Raw genomic sequence first — 15455 nt, forward strand, 5'->3', positions numbered from 1 at the left:
CTACTAATCTAACTGGTACTAACACTAATACTGCTATGCTACAATTATTTTTAGAGTTAATACTTTCTTTGATCAGTCTGGATATATTTTGAACGATATTCTCAGACTTAGGAATCTCTCATACGGAAATGAATTAACATTCCCCAGCCGAGGCGGAAGTTAAGGTTTGTTACATCACGCACTGACGAAACGTTAACCGCTAGACCCCCATGATTGGTATATAAAGTTCTGACACTGATTATTTTGCCACTACGATTCCCCTGGGATTACAGGAAGGTAAGTCGTGTTATCCGAGAATTTTTGTTTTAGCAACGAGTTTGTTACATTTATTCAGTGAGTACACTAGACATACAAAATAATTTAGAAATTCCATTCTTCGGGAGACAGGCGGGTGTCTTAGTGTGTCTACAAAAGTTTTCTATGTTTAATTAAAAACATTGTTTGTAGTTAAACTTGGATGGAATTTGACTGTTTCGTATAGTTTGTAATGACCTGTTTGAACACTTCGTAAACTAAAGACACGAAACGTTGTATCGGAACTGCCTGATGGCATATATTTTAATAAAGATTACATGGGATGTAGTTATGCAGTATCAGAAGTGATTCCGTAAGTGCACATTAACAAGCATTAAATAAATATATATACAGTAATATATGTTGGAATCTAATTAAGCATTACATTTTAATTATAAACACTAGGATAAAAAAGCAATATAATCCGCAATGTCTGAGAAATAAGTTAAATGATTTGCTCAAAGGTGGATGTGGTATGCCTGTTTAAACACCTGATTTAAGACACCAGATTTAACCAAAAGTTAGGAGAGAAAGAAAAGCAAATTTTAAAATAGGGTTTCTGACTTACTAATGAAATAAATAAAATATGAAAGATAATTGGCTGTGGTGGTAAGAGGGGGTGGGTTTTAATACTTAAGCATCTCTATGATAATGTTTGCAAATTAGTGTTAAGCTTGCTAATGGACCAGTTTCACAATACTTTAAAATAATGATCTCGTGCTATCTCGCGTTATCTCGTAAAAATACGGAAATTCCACAACGAGGCTTACAAAGCAAGGACATTAATATTAAGTGCTATCAGTAACACATTACTACATTATGTGCAAACAACAAGTTCGTTATAACTTTAAATATCCAGTCTGTTAAAGGATGCAATGACAGAAACAAAATCATTTGTTTGGGTACATAAAGTGCTGGAACAATTCCGTTAAATAGGAAGCATGACTATTTCATTGAAACTTTTAACGACTATTTTAAACGCTGGTCTGCACTTCCAGATCTATTCGAACAACTACACGCAGCCCAGTGATAGCCTCGTTTTCATTTTTGTAATTGATATCTTAAACAGCAACTCTTAAGAACAGCCATATTGTCTATTTAGGAAATTCCGAAAAAAATTTAAAAAAAAAATCCAATTAACTTTAATTATGCCACGTGATTCATAGTAGGTCTGATCAAACTCTTACAGCTCATAGACATAAAACCTTGAATGAACCAAAAAGACTTAATAAGATATCAGTTTCTCCTTCATCTTTTTAATATGACCAATACTATTACAAATTTCGCATTTTATATAATATTTTGTGCGTACTTTTCAATCGTTATCTTTGTTTATAGAAGCAATGATTTTATTAACAGACAGAGCGCATATATCTCCAGCTTGTCAGCCATGAAGGGCATAGCAGTAATTACCATTGGTGTGATCGTGATGCTGGGTTCGGCCCTGGCTGACTACGGATATGGCGGTGGTTACTCGGGCGGATTCTACCCAAGTTACGGGGGAGGATACGGAGGAGGATACAGTGGAGGATACGGAGGAGGATACGGTGGAGGATACAGTGGAGGCTACGGCTATGGCGGCTCAGGAGGCTCAGGAGGTTTCGGTCTACTTCGTAAGTCTTTAGCATTGATGTTGTAATTTGATTTTGGACTGTAACAACATTCTAGATAAGTTTACTTTTACGACATGTTTGCCATGGAAACACGCTCAAAACATTACAATGATTCTAGTACTCATTTGAAAAGTGGTATCACTAGGTTATTGTCCACTCTGTTTCTTTGAGTTGTTTTGACATTAGGAGTTATTCTATTGAAATACCAGTTTATTTTTGTCTGATACTAGTATTGCTATTTATAGCACATTGCCAGTAAACTTGAATTCCGAGTATTTTCAAGAGCCATTTTGAGATATTCAAAGTCCATGGTATTTGATAATATAAAGGATGGACAATTATAACCGAAGAAAAACACGTACTGTAAGCAGCCACTAGGCCGTATATTATTACTGATTGTAGTAGTAGTAGTAGTAGTAGTAGTAGTAATAATAATAATAATAATAATCATGTCTCGAAGTTGATACATATAAACTCATCTAACTCTGATCGTTCATTTATGGGCTAATCGAGCACAAACGATATTCCATATCAGAGTTGAAAAACGGAAATCACGTTCCGGTCCGTTTCGCGGTGCAAATAATAACTGTGTTCATGTGAAAGAATGGAAGAAAGAACGACGTAATGAAAGAGTTAAAGCCTTGAGGCGTATGACATTTTGAACAGTATTGCTTCTTGCCATCTTAATTGCTGGTATGATACGAGAAAAACCGCAAACCTTGATGTACCAGTTATGAACATCACAGTTGATTTTCCATCAATTCAGTGATCTATTTTCTTTTTTAGTTTTCTCTATTTAATTTTTTTGTTGTTGTTTCCGCTTGCCTTCCTTTCCACTTAGAAAAATCAATTTCTGTATCTATCTATCTTAAAGTCAAGGTTGCCAGATATTGTAATCTGCGACATATTGCAGGAATTAATATTGTGTTCCCAGACGGAGATATAGGTATCTCTCTTTTTAAAATATCTTTTTGATTCATTTTTATAGAATACATGCAAACGTATTATACACAGATATGCCAAATTGTTCATACATGCTCATTAATGTTATTTATTTATTTATTTATATATTTATTTATTTATTTTCGTTTGTTTATTTTAGTGCCGCTTATTCTGATTCTCATCCTGTTCCCTATGCTCTTCAGCCAGGGGTCGTCAACCGACAATATCAAAGTTGTCAGTGTTCATAGTGGCTAAAAGGTAACTATTACCCATCGAACGCAGTCTGACTACACCATCAATAATAATAATCTCGGGCAGTGCACGTTCGCAGTATTCACACCTGTTTCCATGAATATAATAATAAAATATATGTTAATATTAAAAGCAAAATTAAGCCGGTCCTTTCAGTGAAGAATAAAAAAACAACGCAATTATTAACTTATCCATTTTCGGTGAGTATTGTTATGTATTAAAGTTCGTGTTCGCTCCACATTAACTCTTATAACCTGCGAGAGTAAACTGCTGTATCAAAATCTATACCATAATGTCATTACTGTCATACAACCAATCAGAAACTGTTATACTGATTCGTTTGCTTCTTAAAGGTATACATTGAAAATGCTGTACTTATAGAATATACACGCCATATCAAATTAAAGGCTTTTGAATGGGACAGTTGGAAAAAGTTTGCATCGAATAATTGCCCTAAAATTCACATTTAAAGTGTGTATGCAACTGATAATGTTATAATGATATATTACTTTGTTACAGTTCTGATGAGACGTGATTTCACCAAAAGCTGCGAGTATTGTCTATGTCTGTATTATTGGATCTCAATAAACTGTTTTTGTTTTACATATTGTTCAATCTTTTTACACCCTTTAGCACTCTATCGAACATCTTTTCCGCAAGGGACACCACCAACCATTACCAAACATCGACAGTCGCAGAGAAATCAGACCATCTATCGACTCTACCCCTAATTCTGGTTCGAATGGGTGGTCTGAACTCGGAGATGTTACTATACATAAACAATAGTTACATACGAATTATTATACTGTATATTAATAAATGCAGTTATAATATCCTCTGTTAAAAACCCCTAAATAAATCTCTCACTATCTTTAAGTAGAAGGCTTTTTGTTGAAAGCTATGTTGATTGAGGGCGCAATACCACAGATGCACAGCTGTACATACCTATACACAGCGGCTTGCACATGCAAATCGAGATGTGTAGTTATATTCCTAACATAAGTCTACTGCTAATTCATTGGTCCTCGCCATTTTCTACGTGACTGGTTCTTAACTGTGGGATGCATACGGATATGTATGTTGAATGATTTGTATGTATATAATGTCCATTCAGCAAACTTCGCATAATATCCCTTCGAGGTCAGAGCTAGGCCGATAAATAAGCATCTCCCCCGTGATTATATTCTTTCTGTTTAGGGGCTGATATCAACTATTCATTAGAACACGCAAAAGTCTGCATACACTTTTGACTATACACATCATTGTACATTTAATACACTTAGCAGTCTTTCTCGCGGATGTGGTGGTACCGTCGGCTCCATGTTACTTTTGGTGGCATGTAAATTATATTTTCGGAGCAAATTCTATGTTTGGTGGCTTGTAAATCCACGTGGAACAGAACAACACTCTGTCCTGTGGCCATTTTGAATTGCGCGCTATATATGGTTGTTACCAGTTACCGGTATTTGTCTAAAGTGTACGCAGGATTGTCCCGCAATGATTTGGATGCAGCAAAATTGCACAATTTAATGAACAAGTGAGATTAAACCCACATATCGTCCATCAGTATCAACATAGACTTTGGGGGTTGATTTATCGGACTAGGTTAGAGCCTATGCTATTTATTAAAAACTATGTTAATATTGGAAGAATTCAAATCATTTGCCTTTTCTGGAGCTTTGTGCTCATACGTGAGATTTACTTGCACCTTATCTGCATATGTCGCTTGTCCTGGATGCTAACTTTGGGTTTGAAAAATGACTGGTGGTCTCTCTCTCTTTCTCTCTCTCTCTCTCTCTCTCTCTCTCTCTCTCTGTCTCTCAGACACGTTGATTTGTATTGTCTTTTGTTCAACCACAAGAGAGATTCTGTTTGTGTTTCGGTACTAACTCAAGCATCAATATTGTTAGCAACAGCCAGAATGGTTGACATTCGACTCCATTTTTTATAACAAGACTGTGCTTCGAGATACACGTAAAATGTTATGAAAGAAAATTATCAAAAACTTCGACAAAAATGACGAGTTGACATTAAAAAAAACCGAATGGAACTGACATTTTCTCCCAACAGGTGAAGTTCTGTAAGATAGAATTTCCCTAAAACACATTCGTGTGAATATTATTGGTAAAGAAAATCTGTTAAACATTCCTATTCTGATTTGGCACATTTTCATTCACAAAGCGACATGGACGTTTTCTATGTGCGATATCGTTCGATCTTCACCCGTCCGCTTGCGAAGCAATTCTATATTGTCATATCATAGATAAGTGATGAATACACATATATGCTAGCTTTATGGCAGTCTCCACTAGCGCGCTGTAAAAGAGGATTTTACTGGAAAGAAAAACATTAGATGTATGCTTGACCAAGAAATATTTGAAATAATACTTGTCGAAAGGTACCATTCTCTTTTTCTCCCTGTCACACACGAAGAAAACACACACGTCACCCAGGAGTCAGATTAACTTCGATAGTCGTTAATGTTCGCTCTTTCTCCATTTCTCAAAAACACACACATGCACATACATTGACAGCTTTGATGATCTGAATTTAAATGATAATGGTATTTGTTCATCTCTAAGATACCAATCTCTCCCTCAGTTTTACACACACACGCACACACACACACACACACACACACACAATTAATCTTCCTATCAACGATTTAGATTTAAGTCATTATTGTATCCCTCGTACATTAAGATATCCCTCAAAATCTTGCCGTAGTCAAAATGATTCAGAGAAATAGATAGCTGCGTGGCCTTAGTTTCAAAACAATAAAAGACTCTATTTTGCAATACGTCATTAGCTTTCACGAAGAAAATTATCTCCCCTAGTTTTGCAGCTTTCAAAAACTGGCACAGAGGAAAATGTTAAAGTAAACAACAAAATCTTAGTTGGTTTCCATATTAGCGACTTTGAATAATATTTTGATTGCACATTTTAAATCTTGAGATAAAATCGAGGTTTTGGGAAATAAAATCGGTCAGTATAGACGATCCTGTTGGTTCTATTAAAAAAGAAGCCACTTACGACCTAAATTACATTAACTGGATTTCAGACGGTAACAGATATATGACGTAACAAAACTGTTTATTTATTATTATTTATTTTACACACGACTTTGAAATCTGAAAATATAGGCAATCCAGCTGGACCCTATTTATACTTACATTTGGCAAGGGCTAAAGCGTACTGCGTTCATTCAGTTGTATTTCAATATAACACATGCTCTCAGATATTCAAGAATGAATAATATGCCAACGAACCTAGGCAAAATTCGATTTACCCATGTCCCCAGAATTTCATATCATGGAAACTTAATGTTCAGTTCTCCTTGTAATCGTTTACCGTCTTTACTCTCTCTCTCTCTCTCTCTCTCTCTCTCTCTCTCTCTCTCTCTCCAGCATAATGTATACCCCTCTAAATATATGGTTATATTACAAGGGATGAAATGAGAATGGTATGGGGGTAAGTGTAACCTTTTCTTTCTCACACTCAGTACTACTACCACTACTATCACTACTACTACCAATAATACTACTAATAATAAATAAATATTATACTGCTTTGGCTGATGTGTAAGGCCGTTGTTATGGCTGGATATTAAATAAATTGGGCGGTTACCTAATGTTTATTCCCGATGTCCACATGATCATTAAAAAACTGTGGCCTAAGGTCAATTACTCCTTGTCCCATAATGCCCACCCCCCCCAAAAAAAACAACACAACGTTGGCCTACGTTTATTTCTTCTTACATTCCATTAGTAATATTAGTAAACGAGAAAGTGCGTTTGCTTTTTAATGGAAAATAGAATATTTGAGAATATTGGGGACGTTATAGATATATATGTATATGTATAACGTATAGGTTACCAAATATCCATCTCTAACAATGGGAATGGTGATCAAAATCACACAATCTTATTTGCAACCAATTAAACCATCAACATACTCCTTTCTTGCGTAGGTAACTCTGTCACCTATGAACTTAGCTGACATGGTATCTTGTCCCAGGGTATATGTATCCAGGATGTTTTTATTTTCCTTTTCAAATTTACATATCAATTTATATAGCATTTCTTGCAATGCCAGTATCTTAGCGATATTTTCACACCAGGTACAACCAAAGCCAGTGTTAAAAATACTGCATTGTCAATTGTTAATATAGTAAGCATGTGTAGTGCGCTAATCTGCCAACACGGGAACGTGATACTCACTCAAAGAAGGAACAGGATAACGCGTACACAATGTCATCAAGGTTGGGGAGTACTAAAGTTAGAATATAGAACTGTAATGCAAGACATCAATCAACCTTACAAGTCGGAAACATAAACACGATTACTGCTTAGTCTCAGACCTACAACATACAGCTACCACGAAGTCATAAACATGACCGTTTTCTAATTTCCGTGTCAGTGACCTATAGTGAGCCTTATCACGTGTATGAAACACAGACCTTTCACTGATCTTAGAAATCGCAAAATTAATTTTGATGTGGTAAATACTCTCGTCACACTAATAAAGTTAGTTGATGTCTAACAGAACAAGAAACAGACTTTTGAAAATAGATGTTAGTCAGAATTGGTAATTTTGGTTATGTTAGAAAAAGTAATGGCGTTTCGAGATAAAACGCTTTTAGAAACATGAATGAGTCAGTGTTTGTTTCTAATGTTTGTGTGTCTTTATACATGTTAAATGGATGTACGATTATCTCCCGCTAAATCTGTCTGTTCTATGTCTCTCTGTATGTATGTATGTATGTCTCTCAGTAGATATGTCTGTCTCTATGCCTGAACATCCGTATGCATGTTTGTAGACGTACTTGTATGTTTACTTGCTTGAATGTAAATATCCCTGCTCTAAGAAACAAAGCTCTACTATTTATACATTCTGAACACGCTTAAACGGATAATGCACGAATGCATATTATACGCACCAATGGAATCGAGAATATAATACTTAAAGGACCAGTTGACACAGACTGCAATCAGATATTGGCATACTAAACGGGTATACGATACAACACGTTTACGACCCGTTGTTATAGGCATAGGCACATATGTGAGTAATACTGGGGTTCGATATAAAATAATCTTTCTATCCTTTTTCTACGGATTATTCTCTGACTTTTACGTTATAATGGTGTCCAATATGCATTAAACTTTTCATGATGTGCAAATAGTTCATATCCATATGTTCAAGGAGTACTTAGGTCCAAACTACAATAACCGCTGCAGCTCTGCTACAGGTTTCGCTCAGAAGTTTAGGTACTAATTGGGTTTAATATTCAATAAATTGCGCATCATGTGCATATTCATAGATGTATCTATTAAACGAGGTACAAAAAACATTATATTCTTGCACTACTATTTGAAGTAGGAACGTTTGTCTTTGCTAATGAATGTATGCTTGAATAATCGTGTCACTGATTGTAATTTAATAACTTTGAGCACTGTCTTTACGATCTTCACTTGGTTGTCCTTGACAGTCTAATAGTTGGCCTTGCCAGTGTGATTGTTTTTCATGTCAGTCCGATTGCTGTCCTAATCAGTGTTAATATTGTACTTAAAAGTATATGTGTTGTCAGTGTAATCCTTGTCCGTGAACGTTCACCATTTAAGTGACCACAACCAGCACATTTGCAATGTAGCTTAGATGGTGTCCTGTCAGGACGAAATTAAAATAAAACTTCAAAATAGCAACACAAATGATTTGCACTACTAAATCGTAAAATGCAACACAATAAAATTAGTTTGTTTTAGACATAAAGAATATACATATTAAACAAACTCATTAAAACGCAAAGACATTGCCTCTTTCATACAAAAGCATTATGACGGTTATGTCTATGAAGGTTTTGATTTACTTTTGCAAACCTATCAGTATCAACATTTCCTTGCCTAAAATAATCTGGCACATATTTCCAATGTAGTTTCCAAAGGTTTCCTCATTTCTGTAGCAGCGAAAAATATATTTGTTAATAATTTGCTTTCCATTTTAAACCCATTTTTGCCTGCTTTTGATCATAGTTGTATGGAATCCATTCAAAAAAATTATTCCATTTGGTCTTTAAGAAGGATTAAATATTGAAATTCGGTGAGGGGGTGTCTGGTTGCAAAACCGATGTGATGAAATATGTTGATATAAAATAAATAAATTTATATGTGGTTTACATAAAGAAGCGCATTAAAGCACTCTAAAAATCAGCTTGTTTCTTGTGTATATTTAATACATTTTGCCAGGGTGAGCTTTTCCAGTTGCACTTCAAACGAGATTAGTTTGAATCAGAACATTGTACAAGATTGAAATCCGTAAGATCCATATGTTGGTCTCTGATTTGAAAACTTCCTGTAGTCCTCATCACACTTGAAATCCTTAAGATCCATATGTTGGTATCTGATTTGAAAACTTCCTGTAGTCCTCATCACACTTGAAATCCTTAAGATCCATATGTTGGTCTCTGATTTGAAAACTTCCTGTAGTCCTCATCACACTTGAAATCCTTAAGATCCATATGTTGATCTCTGATTTGAAAACTTCCTGTAGTCCTCATCACACCAGCATCAATTAACATTGCCTCTTTGACCATATCTATCGTAAAGCATCTGACCTGATGTGATCAATTAGAGACTTATGAGTAGCAGTTCACTTTGCGAAACTGTACGGGTTCAAAGAGCATAAATTGGTGCGATCCAAAAGGGAATTCATCATGTTACTCTTCGTGTCCTTTAATATTTTCCTCCTCTTCTTCTTCTTTTATTATTATTATTGTTATTATTATTATTATTATTATCTAGACACAGTGAGTGTATGAATGTGAGGCTAATTCAGTAACGACATGAAATATTAACGTCAGGCAAATATTACAGGCGTGACTTATTTTGACGGGTTTTGAGGAGTAATGACATTTGAATGAGCTCGTTCTCACCACAAGTAGCACATGTGCAGGAATTATAGAATCTAAACAGTAAAAGTGTAAACCGCAGATTATCGAGTATTTAAGGAGAATATTCTTTTTAATATATAATGAAGAAATGTGTTTTACCCGACGAGTAAGCTGCATATGTTGAATCATGGCTGAAACATCTGAAAACAAACATTAAATCCCGAAAGCCATTTGGGACTGTACGCACTGTATATAAGATATATTCTACAACACTAAACATAATTTGATCCTATTAATTTGTCCCTTGCTATCCCCGATTGCAAATCGATTTGTGGTTGAAAGGACTAGCAGTGCAATATAAATGAGGGAAAATAGTGCAAAACAAATTTACAACAGAGTTGCCCGGATTCACTTACAAAAATATTATCCATCAAAACTTTGGATTTAAATGTTCTTTTACCAGTTTGTCACTATGTAGCTTCTTGCCAGGTGGTAAGCTTTTTGTTTTGATGAAAATAGGTCATTCAAGACAGATCTTTATGAGCAGGGCACCGCATAGTGAGAAGAGGGTTACAAATCACATACTTTTGTTCAGATGTCGGTCATTGCTAGCAATTCCGGAACAGACACTTTTCCGGCGCACTTTATACGATTACATAATCAAGCACAAGCACTAATTAAGATTCATATTGAATCGGTAGTGGTAATAGTAATAACGTGTAGTAAGAACGTAATCGTCATCAACAAAGAACCACGTTTGGTATCACTAAAGCCTTATAGTAGTAGTACGTAATCTTCATCGACACAAAACCCACGTCTGGCATCACTAAAGACGTGTAGGAGTAAGTAATCATCGTCAACACAGAATCACTTTTATTATTACAAATGACGTATAGCAGAACGTAATCGTCATCAACAGAGAACCACTTTCATGTATTACTAATGACGTGTAGTAGTACGTATCGGTCATCAACAAAAAAACTACTCTTATAAAGTACTAAAGACGCGTAGTATTACGTAATCGTCATGAACATAGAACCAAGTCTGGTATCATAAAAACGTGTAGTAGTAGGTAATCGTCATCAACAGAGAACCACTTTCATGTATTACAAATGACGTGTAGTAGTAAGCAATCAACAAAAAACCACAACTGCAGATTTATAGATCGTCATCATCATCATCATCATCATCATTAGTGAATATCGCTGAGCAATCGCAAAAAAGACTGAAACGAGTTATCAAACACATGATGGCCATTTCAAGTTTAAGCAACTCAAGTATTCTGTTGGGTGAATTATTATTATTAATATTATTTATATTATTATTATTATTATTATTATTATTATTATTCAACTTATTGGCATTGTTGTCCTTGTCGTCATTGTCATCATTATTACAAATATTATTGCATTGCAGTAAAATGATATATTTGTATAGGCCGACATATCCTTGGAAAGGCATATAGTTTTACCCATATCCATCTATTCAGTTCCTGCCATCATGGCACGTACTGTTCCATCCTGTCTCTTTAGGTCTATCACAAATAGGTTCCAAATAGGTTCTGGTTTAATAACGTTTATAAGGAATTAGTGGATTACAATCCGAAATTGTATCAGTGTTTACAATAAACACAAAGGTCCGTTATGTTTTATATCATTATTTTTTCCTGTTTGCCTTATTCATTTGCCATTTTATTTAGTGACAGTTCATTTTGTTAATGGATTAAAAACATGTTTGCATGATTTATTGACGTAAGGTGACACATGTAAGATCTTTTTAGTATTTAACTTGCAGATTGTATGAAACTTTGGGTTCTTTTAAAAGAAATCTAGTGACAAGATCCAACAAAAGATGGAACGTTCCAAGTCAGAGTTGTTTCCTCTCATTCAGTTTTGATTGGATTCGAATAAGATCACGTGGAGGCTTTGCACTAGAATGATCTAAGTCAATATCAATGTTCACTGCTTTCGTATAACATTTTACAGAGCAAAGATTTATTTGGCTTTAGTATTTGCGGTAGCTAAATAACTTATAATAGTGTTAATCAATTGAAATCAGGTTTTGTATGAAGCAGTAAATGAATAAGAAACAAGACAAATTAAAAATCTGTCTTCAATTTTGTTACCACTCATTTACATTTAAAGGACTAAATGAATCGAAATAAATTACATACAGGCTTTTCATTTGGAAGACCAGCTCAATATTAGCAAAACAAAGGTATTCACCCTGGAGCAATTGCCTGACACATAAAATATTAGGAATTTGTCACTCAAGCATAGGTACATGGCCATAATGTTCCTTTTTCCATATGAACCTAAGTCTCATTACTTCAATCTTTCAATCGGACAAATACTCCAAACTGTACACATATTCCTTTTCTAGAAGGTTCTAAGGTTATAATCAAGGCTGGATATAGAACTCGAACTCAAGCAAATAGCTCATTATCTTAAATTAGAATCTTCAATCACGGATAAAAATTAACCGTATATCCCTTTGTTTAGAAATTATCATTACACTCTACAATCAAGGACAAAAGTTAAACGCACAGTACAGGTATACATAACTATTGGGACAGTGCTCCTTCTGACTTTTATAATTAATATTATATTCACTTTTATTTACTTTGGTGTAGCTTTTGTATCTATCGTGTATAGTATTCAATACTTTCTCTGAATGTCGTGAAAATGTCTTAACAATTGACTGCAATATCAAATTCAAACAGATCGGGTTAATTATATACCCATAATGCGGATCTTATTGAGTCCCTTTCGTTACGAGAACGAAGTTGAAACCATTTTCAGACATTAACATAAGAAACAATACAAAAATAGGCAAGGCCACAACTTGTTTGAATACGAGTGAGCAACACAGTAACAAAATGCTAACAAAAACAACAACAATCACTGAATAATAATTATAGGTTACTGCATTTGTATGTGAAATTATGAACGAGTTTTTCGAATAGAAATACTGCACGACCTTGGGACTGCAGTATATCCATCCGACAAACTAGTTCATATTTTCCCATACAAATGCAGTAACCTTTTTATTATATGCTAATTTTTTTATTCTACCTAATGCTTAATTATATTAATAAAATACACTACAAGAAACAAAGTAACTGAATGTATGCCGTATTACCAACTAAATACACAAGCGCAGATTCATCATTATACAACAACAACATTATTACTGCGCACATAACTCCGCCCAGATAAATTTGAACTTAGTCGCGCGCTCGACATAACTTTCGAGAAAAAAACGGCGTGTCTAGTTCAAATTGAAATTTGGAATCATATTGTGAATGAATGCGCATTGCAACAACTTTTCCATTTGATAAGGACTGGATAAATTTTGGTATTTTTTCGATTCTACGAAATTTCGTGATTATGGACTGGATTTATATGTGGCAACTTCACATGAAATACATCGGATTGAAGAAGAGAGGGAGAAGCGTGTTGACATTGCCAGTGTTTCTGTTTCTTCGTCGAATGTTTGAAATCATAATGTGGGAAATATATGAAGTCTTTCAATTGCAATTATTAAAAAGACGCTATGGAATTTAATGCTTATTTCATTTTGAGTGCAGTAAGGAGGATGTAATTTCACTTATATTCGAGATTACAGTACGATTTCGAGATGTTTAATCAAGATTGAAAACCTATGACATGGCTCATGTAATTCGGATTTGCAGAACTAAGAAAGTACAATTTTAATAAAATTCAAACTGTAAGTATATTTTATTGCCATTCTTATCACCAGCTAAAGAAGACAGTATATGACATGTCACTTGTATGTTATTTGTAAGGACCCTTTCTTGCGTCTATTGTATAGCTAGCCTAAATCCAAAACATTGTATCAAAAAAGTTAACACGGAATGTGCCAAAGCAGGTGGTATGTGTCAGTCCACGAAACATCTGCTTTAGTTATTTAGAAACAAATTTAAACAATCACAACGTAAAAAGCCTACTACGCGAGTGTACATGATTTGTTTACAAATCAAAGGTTCTGGCGTCTGCGCCCGTTGTTTGTTAACAATATAAAGTAGTTTCTTTATGCACGTGAATGCAATATGTATATTTGAACGCGAGATCAGTATCGGGTAATATTGCACGATTCTGACAATGTAAAGTTAACGGAGAAAAAAATAAGCATATAATAATAGTAAGTTCTTAACAATCACTTAGGAAAACATAAAATAGGTTATGATCTTTTCTCATATAAACGATTTATTTTTGTTGCTGTTGCAAGGATGGAATAAATGTCAAACTTTGCAGTCGATACGTAGGTTATATAGATGTTTGTTCTTGATATTTTGATGGATATTCCTGTTTCTGTTGATGATAAGGCTTCTTTCAACTGGCTGATTCTGTTGTTGTTGGTGTTGCTGCTACTGTTACTGCTTCAATGACGTCCAAGTCTATAAGACCGTAATAAATTAAATGATCTTTTAGAACATGTCATTTTGGAACACATAGTTTCCTCCTCATATAATGGGTCACATCAAATTTTACTAACAATATATGAAATGTGTTATTAGGAAGTCTACAACAACATTTTGTTATTAATCTAATAAATGAGAATATGTTGCCTAGGGGAAAAGACTGGAAGCGATGAGTAAAAGAAGAGAGGAGAATTCAAGGAAATTAATATTCGCTGCGACATGATAACATTAGCGTAATAATTTCTTGAAGGACATTCAAGTCGTTTTCATGCTTACATATATACAATTAAAACTCAATATCGGTAATAGGACAAGTAATAGAGTTGATCTTTCTGCTAACTCTCTGTTATACAATGGTAAGGGATCTCCCTTATGGGATAAATATTTCAATGAGTGCCCAAGGAAGTAAATAAAAGTTAACAATTCGTGCATAGTTCCATATATAACAGAATCATATTGTTTTCCCTCAGCTAAAACAGAAAACAATCACAGCTTCTGTTGAAGTCAGTTCTCGGCAGAGCTGAAAAAATACACTAAAATAAACGTAGTAGTCGTCAGTTTCTTAAACATTTCACGTTTTAATTTTAAGGCTTTTCAATTATCCAGACCTTTGCTAATTTGAAACACTGCATCTGTATTTCGAAGGAGTAAACGATTCCAATGAGTTGTTTGTGCTTTGTTGTATATTAGTAATGATAAAAATATTTAAGTTATAGACACACCGCAGATCTCTCACGGGTTAAAAAGAATTATTTAAGAGCACACAGAAAACTTAAATCCGGTAAGAAAACTAAAAAGGATAGGTTAAGATCATTGTACACATAGATCAATTCTGTATTTTAATGATGGGTGTAGTAGGGGTTATATGTGTGTCCTCCATTTTCGTGGCTGTAGTTTGTGTAAAATATTTGCGTCTAAGAGTTGTGATTATATCCAACATGTACTGCCCGAGGATATTTTAGGGATTGAAAGAGCTATAGTTACCATTCAGCCGCTGGTAACATTGATGACTCTGACAGTG

The 15455-nt window shown here is 34.6% G+C and overlaps 1 protein-coding gene across 1 annotated transcript; it reads left to right on the forward strand.

Moving 5' to 3' along the window:
* Positions 1 to 230: 230 nt before the first annotated feature.
* LOC149799375 (uncharacterized) lies at positions 231 to 3704 on the forward strand. The gene is made up of 4 exons (XM_089957065.1): positions 231 to 276; positions 1654 to 1907; positions 3010 to 3107; positions 3621 to 3704. The coding sequence occupies exons 2-3, from the start codon at positions 1685 to 1687 to the stop codon at positions 3102 to 3104; spliced, it is 318 nt and encodes a 105-aa protein (XP_089813191.1). The 5' UTR covers positions 231 to 276; positions 1654 to 1684; the 3' UTR covers positions 3105 to 3107; positions 3621 to 3704.
* Positions 3705 to 15455: the final 11751 nt, after the last annotated feature.

Source organism: Sinohyriopsis cumingii, chromosome 5, assembly GCF_028554795.1.
Source record: "Sinohyriopsis cumingii isolate HCF-2022 chromosome 5, ASM2855479v2, whole genome shotgun sequence".
NCBI lineage: Eukaryota > Metazoa > Mollusca > Bivalvia > Unionida > Unionidae > Sinohyriopsis > Sinohyriopsis cumingii.